The sequence below is a fragment of the Rhagoletis zephyria genome, unplaced genomic scaffold (assembly GCF_001687245.7).
Source record: "Rhagoletis zephyria isolate East Lansing unplaced genomic scaffold, Rhagoletis_zephyria_1.1 Rzeph_scaffold_20003, whole genome shotgun sequence".
In the NCBI taxonomy this organism is placed as follows: Eukaryota; Metazoa; Arthropoda; class Insecta; order Diptera; family Tephritidae; genus Rhagoletis; species Rhagoletis zephyria.
In genome coordinates, this window is record NW_016177062.1 from 1 (window position 1) to 8,244 (window position 8,244).

The 8,244-nt window shown below is 36.0% G+C and overlaps 1 protein-coding gene across 1 annotated transcript; it reads left to right on the forward strand.

The window, feature by feature from the left end:
* Positions 1-1,035: 1,035 nt before the first annotated feature.
* Positions 1,036-2,432, forward strand: LOC108380668 (zinc finger BED domain-containing protein 1-like). The gene is made up of 3 exons (XM_017637059.1): positions 1,036-1,208; positions 1,266-1,702; positions 1,789-2,432. Exons 1-3 carry the CDS (start codon positions 1,036-1,038, stop codon positions 2,430-2,432), a joined length of 1,254 nt encoding a protein of 417 aa, XP_017492548.1.
* Positions 2,433-8,244: the final 5,812 nt, after the last annotated feature.

Sequence of the window (8,244 nt, forward strand, 5' to 3'; positions counted from 1 at the left end):
TTCGACGCAGTGCGGTCTTAGTGCGGGAATATATTCGCAGTTTTATAATCGTGCAAAAAAAAAGGTGGAAAAAAATAAAATATATATACATATATATGAGGATCATGTGCCGTTTGAGTGCGCGTGAGTAAGGAACCGTCGCATATATTGATAACCGAGGAGCTTCTGGGGGTCACTAAATACTAATAAGGAATTCGAGGTAAGTCCCCAGGCAGTAAGAGCATATTTATATTTACACCTTGCGGCATGTACATACATATATAATATGTACATATCGTACGTTTGATGATGCAACGAGGTATTGGATGATTTAGATTTTGTGAGAGAACGCAAGCAAAGTGTTATCAACTCATACAGTTGGTATAGAAAAAAACAGATGGAAAGAAACATATCTTCGGCATATTTGGGAAGTTTGGTTATGTCTTAGACTGAATATATTCTACTTATCAAGCTTATTAATTGCATAACGAAATCTCCAAAAACGTAATTTTGGGTTACATCTCTATATTATTAGGCGAGGGATATGTATATTAGTAAACCGGAAGGTATAAAAGAAAGTGAATGATATGCCTAGATACATACAAAATATTACTTAATTTCAGATCGCCTGCTGAAATACCCAGCAAAAGGAGCTCCACTTTTGAGTGCCGCTTGGACAAATACTCGCTCGCCACGTAGTCGGAGCATGAAACCTTGATGATCGGAAGCAACGGAGTCGCACACGTACACACGCACCAGCCATCATCGATACAACTACCGTGGTTAATCACAGTCGCAGCCAACACACACACCTATATATTTGCAAACAAGGGTATATATTAGAGCTCTTGTTAACAGTCGATTATCAGGTTAACCGATTATTCGAATAGTCGAGTAGTAACTTTTGCATTGACTGAAAATCGAATAGCAAGTATTCGATCGTTTCATTATCTTCGACAAGTCGTGCAATTCATTAATTGTCATTATTCGAATAGTGAAAGTTGTTTAAATAAAAATTTTGTCTCACTTCAAAACAAAAAATTTGCTTCGTCCAAAATGAGTTTACGTAAGCGTAGCGGGGCGTGGAACTTCTTTTCTAATTCCGAAGGTGGAAAAGAAGTCAAGTGTACAATATGTGGACAAAATATGGCCTGTAATAATTCGACATCGTCTTTGGCAACCCATTTGAAGGCCATTCATAAGAGGGACAAGGAGCAGGACCTGGAAATGTATGTTTATGTTAACGAACCAATAAGTGGTAATTTTCCATAGTTTATCCTCCCCAGGACCACAGATGTAGCCAACAGTGAATGTGCCGAACCAAGCCCGGCAAAAAATGTCAAGCGTAGAAGAAAAAACGAAGATGGCGAAACTATTTCAAACGAGCGCCAAGAGACCATTTCTCGTGCAATAGCACGTTTAATTGCAACAAATATGTTACCCATTTCTCTTGTTGCTACGCCTGGATTCCATGAGTTTATGAAGGTGATGGAGCCCGCATATAAGGTTCCATGCGAACAGAGCATCCATTCCCGTCTTCAATTGCTTTATAACGACGTTAAGGATCGAGTTCAAACTGAACTGTCGGATGCATCTAGTGTGGCGATCACTGTAGATGAATGGACTTCTCGAACCCAAAATGCTTACATATCAGTCGAAGCGCAATATATAAACAGCAACCATCGTTTATGTCACGTTACACTTTGCAACGAAGAGCTACCTGGTAAAATTCTATTTGGTTACACGTTTATTCGTTTACTTATATAAAAACTGCTCCATATTCATAAGTACGTACATATATATTTCCAGGTAGACCAACGGCAGAAAATATAAGTGCATCTATCGAAGTGGCTCTCACTGACTGGGGGTTAACTGAGAAAACACAAGCTATAACACACGACAGCGCAAATGTGATGAACGCAGCTGCAGCTCAACTAATAAGTGTTCCTAATAGTGTAAAATGTAGTGCACATCTTCTCCAGCTCGTCGTTAAAGATGCAATGTCTTCAGTTCCAAAATATGAAGAAATTTGCAATAAGGGACGAAATTTGGTAAGGTATTTCCACAGATCAACTGTAGCTAAAACAACACTATTCAATCGCCAAGTGCAACTGGGATTGAGGGAAAGCAGATTACTGCAATGTGTCGAAACTCGGTGGAATTCCAAGTATCGTATGTGTGAAAGTCTGCTCGACAACAGAAATGCCATCAGCTTGGTTATTGCCGACAGAAGTGAGACAAAAATAAACGAAGCTATAAAGCTTGAAATTCTGGAAACAGACTGGACCAATATGGAAAAGTTGGTCGAGGTTCTCAATCCGTTCGATGTAGCCACAAATGTGCTGTGCACTGAAAAAAACATTTCCATATCAATAATTCGTCCCCTTGTACATTACCTTATAAATAATCATATGGCTTCGTCATCGTGTGAACAGTCGAATGAGGAGATTTAAAAAAAAAAACTGCACGGACATCACTTCAGAAGAGATTTGGTATTGGTAATAATAATATCTCTGCCGCGTTAGTGTCTTCATTTTTGCACCCTAGATATAAGAATTTAATATACGAAATCGAGGGAACTAAGGCTAAAGTGGTTTCCTTTATAAGTTCTTTATTGCAAAACCATAATTTGGGTTTTTATGAGCCACAGCAGATTTCTCAACAGACTCAACTGGGCTTTTAATTTCAACGTGAAAGCAACCATAGTGATTTGCAAACTCAATTGGACTTTTATGCTGCTGAGCCTCAAATTGGGCACAACGTCAATCCGCTCCTATGGTGGACAAATCATTCTGGGATTTATCCGAAACTTTTTGAGATTGCCAAAAGATATCTTTCTATTCCACCAACGTCGGCAGAATCAGAAAGAACATTTTCAAGCGCGGGTAACATTGTTACCGCACGCAGAAGTTGCTTACTTCCGCAGAATGTACATATGTTGACATTCTTATATCAAAATAAATGTTTTATGAATACTCACTAAACTAAATCAATCGAAATTACAATATGTTAACAAGTAGATGTTGTTTTAATGTTATTCAGTTTATTTTCGCTTCATTTGATAACAGAATTACGGTGTTTTCTATTTAAACTGTCTCATTCACAAAAAACCAATTTTATATGTATGCATGTTAATAATATGTTTTCTTTTGACTGATGTATATGTATGTATGTATTTACATATAAATATATATTACAATGTATTCACTTTGAATTTTGCATATTGTTTACGTATTCATCTCCATCATAATTCATGCAGTACCACACCATTTTTGGTACTATAAATATTCAAAGCCTATCAACCGCAAAACTTATGAAATATTGAAAGAAAACAACTATTCGAATAGTCGAATCTGTCAAGTAATCGAATGAAAACAACTAGTCGATTATGAACGGTTAGTCGAAAGTGAACGGTTAATCGATTAATGGTATTCGATTATTTTTTGAAACAACTTTTTCTATTCGATTAACCGATTAATCGGTTAGTCGATTAACAAGAGCTCTAGTATATATGTATGTTAGACTGCATCACCAAAAAAAGTTGCGGTTTTTCCGCCGGGATTACAAATTTTATTATGTTTTAAGACGTCCCCCAAAATATTTTGGAAAAATATTACGATTTAAGTAAGCTGGACCGATTTGAAAATACCTCCAAAAATGAAGTTTTTATGAATAAAAATAGCTTGTTAAAGAACTTTTTGAAGAAAGTCCCCTCAGATGACAAAACAGATTAAGCTTAAAAAATCTGCATAAAAATATTTGAAAATCTTTTCAACAGAATCGTAAGAATGAGATGTTTGATGATGTTTTTTACTTCTTTCAAAGGTTGGTTTAAAAAAAACTTGAATAACTGTTTCAAAAATTATCTGATTTAGACACATCGGATCTCAGTAGAAAGGTATTTTCACATTGTTTTTATTTCTGGCCAAAAAAACGTCATTCGTGTCCAAGTTTGTTTTTTCGAATACCAACACATCTTAATTCAACTTTGAATGACGTTCATTCATCCTACCTTTCTCTGCCATCCTTTGAATGAGTTTATTAGCAAAGAAATAAAAAGGGGAGAAAATACCTTTCCAATGACACCTCCCAAGTCTAAATCGAAAGAGTTTAGGTTCAGTTATTCAAGTTCTTCCTATACCAATCTTTGAAAAAAGTTAAAAAACGGCATCAAAAATCTCATTACGATTCCGTTAAAAATTTTTTTAAATATTTTTATGCAAAAATTTTAAGTTAAACCGTTTTGTCATTTGAGGGGATTTTTTCAAAAAAAAATCTTTAAGAAACTATTTTTATTCATAAAAGCCTCAATTTTTGGAGGTATTTTCAAATCGGTCTAGCTCACTTAATAATCTTAATATTTTTCCGAAATATTTTGGTGGACGTCTTAAAATATAATAGATTTTATAATTGCAATGGAAAAATAGTACCGGTTTTTTTTTTTTTGTATGGGGAGTGATGCTGTCTAATGTATGTACATAAAATCACACATGCATCCGGGCGGATAAATATCCGCATCCATCCTGGGTTATATCCGCACCTCAACGTTAAGCCAGAGTAGTTGACACCGGCCAACAGATATTTGGCAACAACAACACCGCCGTCGCCGACAGCTGTTCCAGCTGGTCCAGCTAACACAGGCCATAATACAGACCTGTGGACTCTGCACAGCCCCATACAGAAGAGCATAGTCGTCAACGAAAGGGTAACAGCGAGGAAAAGAACAGCATCCACTTCAGCGCGGTCAACGGGAGCAGCATCAGTGAGGGCAGTGGAGACTAGCGCTCCGCCTACGCCGCCAATCAGAACCAGCGAGAGCCGTGGAGGCATGTGCTCCAACCACACCGCGGATCAACAGTAGTGGCATCAGAGGAGCATTCCTTAAATTTTGTTACTCCGATACATACATACATATTTAGTTGTTATTATGACCTAGACTTTACTTATATACTTACATACATATATAGGATTTAGAGTGGTTGGATTTTTTTTTACCTTGCTCGGCTTTTCCGAGTTAAGTTTTTTTGTTGTATACCGTTTAGTTATTTTGCTTATTTTACCAGTAACCTTGCTAATTTTGCTAGTAACTGCTTTTCTCGCGAACAATGGAATTTTTTTATCGCTGTAATTATTAGCCTGGAATTTCTCGTTGAAATTCGGTGGTTGGTTCACAATAAGTAGCTATAGATTTTTTTTTTTGCATTTAACATTACTAGGCTCCTATATTGAATTCCATAGCCTTTTGATTTTGTGCTCGTTTAAATTTTTGCCTTATTTTCCTCACTTAAGTTTTTATTTAGTATTATTTGCAATGGGTTCCTTTTACACCCGAATATTAGATTAAGTTCACAACTGAGTTCACTTTTATTGCCATTTAGATTTTTTTGTAGGCCTTGCTTTAATAGTAGATTCGATTAGACATGGTAGACAATTATTTAGACGGACTAATGTCAGGTTTAGGGGGCGTCGTAAATTAGACGAGGAGTCACGACGACGCCCAAGGCTTCACGTGGAGTCCGCGTTGAAGAAGGGCGGGATGACTCCACCTGACAAGACCGGACTGGACCTTTTCTTCATTTCTATTTTCCCCTGTTTTTCTTAAATTATTTATCTTTATTGGTGTTGTCTCCCGTAGTGAACTATCAGGCATGAATAACTTGTTTGTTTATGTAGCTAATAGCAAGGCAGGCAGAAATGACCCACCCCGACGACGAGCTAGCTTGGGATGCAAGCATGGTTGCATGCCGCCTCGCCCGGCTCGACCATGCTGCTACATAACAATGGCGCCCAACGCAATAGCCCACTAATTTTCACTTTTCACATGGCTTTTTACTAACACCTTTGTTTTCTTTTATTAGTTTACCCTAATTAACTCTATCTTTTTATTTAATTCTATATTTTCTATCGGACGCGTTAGGGTCAAGAGGGTATCATTACTGGGGATCATCGCGTGTAGTTTGTGCCCAATTGGCGAGTATAAGGGGGGAAGCCTGCCTCATCTTCAGGGTGCCTTCTAAGGACCTCAGCGTTCTTGGAAGTGGGAACTGAAGATGGGACGATGGCCACTTAAAATTTTAATTTTTTTGTGTGAATTTTCAACCAAGCTGCCGTGTGTGTTGTCCATCACCACACATCCGTGAGTTTCATTGGACCTTCTCAGAGGGGGAAGATTATCTAGAGCCAAGGGAAAGTGTGGCAGCCGCGCCCTGAGCCAGGACTTAGACCGACGAAGTGCCAAACTTGGTATTAGGATAGGGGGATTAGTTGACTTTGACATTTGGACAGTGGACGTACAGACCAACCCTCCCACAATGACCTCACCAAAGCAACACCAACGCACACCAAGCATATTCGTATATCTACTTACATACATAAAAAAATATCAAGTTCGTGTGTACATAAATACCTTTTACAGTGTAAAAAAAAACAGCGAATTTATTTAAACAAATTGAAAAAAGGTGGAATTTTTCTTTAGCTAGAAGTCTTTGATTCGTGGTATTCTTATTTAAAGCTGCATATATTTATCTCTTTTTTTCTATATATAGTTTTGCTCCTATTATTAATCATTTATATTTTCTTTACTATCTTAACTGCGTTTCAATTTTTGATTGAGGCTTCTCATGTCACCGCGGCCACCTCTGTGCGCGACCTCTAAGGATTTGGATGAAAGTTGAAGTTGAGGGTCTAGGTGACATGAATATACGTGCAGGATATTTTGCCGATTTGACGTAGGGTTGCCTATTTACAAGGGACTTAAATTTTAAGAAAACGTCATACATACCTTTCTTTAAAGTGCTGTATCTTGGAAACCTTTTAACGCAACTTAATAAAAAAAAAAATGTATTTCTTCCGTCTAATTATGGGATTTAATTGTATATTTTTTACATTCGTGTGCAACGTATAAAAAACAAAAATAAATTAAGCAAACATTTTTCTTTTTTATTTTTTGTTGATTATAGCATTTTTAAAAATTTTTATTTTTACATAAAAACATTGTCTATAATGTCAACTTCAAGCCTCAAATGGGCGTAATGGGCTACTTATGCGTTTGGACACTAGATCGTCTAATGCTCGAGCAATATGATGAATAGACATTGAAATTTTATGAAATTGTATACTTTTGAAAGAGGAAACGGGTGTAAAACAAAAAAACAATATAAATAAATCATATTAACTTTACCAAAGGTCTGAAATCATGAAAATCGCTTCAAAGAAATGGCAGAATTAAACTTTGTTGCAAGTTCACATGGGAAATCTGCTTACGACGTGATTAGAGGAAATTTTAAAAAACTAGCAGCTAGAGCAAGTCTTTACCTCCTGATGTTACAACAAATTCGTACACCCGAGCCCTCTACCTATGGGATGCCTGTAAAAAATAGCTGCAACTAACTTTTCAGTGGACTTTATTTCGACCATGACTTCGTGCCAATTACTATAAACTTATTTTAAGCTAGTTTAAAAGGTTAAATAATATCAAGTTAGGAACTTCATATCCTTATTTGTCAAATCGTTAAATCAATAAATAATTTTTTTCCTTTTAGTTCTTCTTGTAATAAAAGCGTGTTGTTGGTTTTTTTAACTATAATTTTATTACTCATTAGGTTTATTTTTTTACACACCCTTCCTTTTTCTTGTTTTAATAAAAGGACTAACCTTGAAGCTATAATTAGAGGTCTAATATTCTTTTGAAAGAAGAGAGGAAACTCTTTCAAAAATATACAATTTAATAAAATTTCAATGTCTAGTCATCGTACTGCTCGAGCATTAGACGATCTAGAGTCCAAACGAATAAGTAGCCCATTACGCCCATTTGGGTACTTAAAGTTGACATTATAGACAATCTTTTTATGTAAAAATAAAAATTTTTAAAAATGCTATAATCAACAAAAAATTAAAAAGAAAAATGTTTGCTTAATTTATTTTTGTTTTTTATACGTTGCACATTAATGTAAAAAATGTATGTATGGGCATTAACCATAATTAGACGAAGGAAATACATTTTTTTTCATTAAGTTGCGTTAAAAGGTTTCCACATCCCGTGTAAATAGGCAACCCTACGTCAAATCGGCAAAATATGCTGCAAGTATATTCATGTCACCTGGACCTAGAGGTCGCGCACAGAGGTGGCCGCGGTTCCTCATTTTTGCGTTTGAATTAGATACAAGTACATACCCATATAGAATTATACCTTTAAATTGAACTATATTTCTATAATTCTCAATCTGTATGCATTTGTTACTACTATTATTATTATTATTTTTTTTT

Bases quoted from the DNA above. Each gene is read 5' to 3' on its own strand.
- LOC108380668 (XM_017637059.1), top strand. From the start codon at position 1,036: ATGAGTTTACGTAAGCGTAGCGGGGCGTGGAACTTCTTTTCTAATTCC. The intron at 1,209-1,265 runs GTATGTTTATGT...TATCCTCCCCAG, and splicing joins AAGGAGCAGGACCTGGAAAT to GACCACAGATGTAGCCAACA. The intron at 1,703-1,788 runs GTAAAATTCTAT...ATATATTTCCAG, and splicing joins TTGCAACGAAGAGCTACCTG to GTAGACCAACGGCAGAAAAT.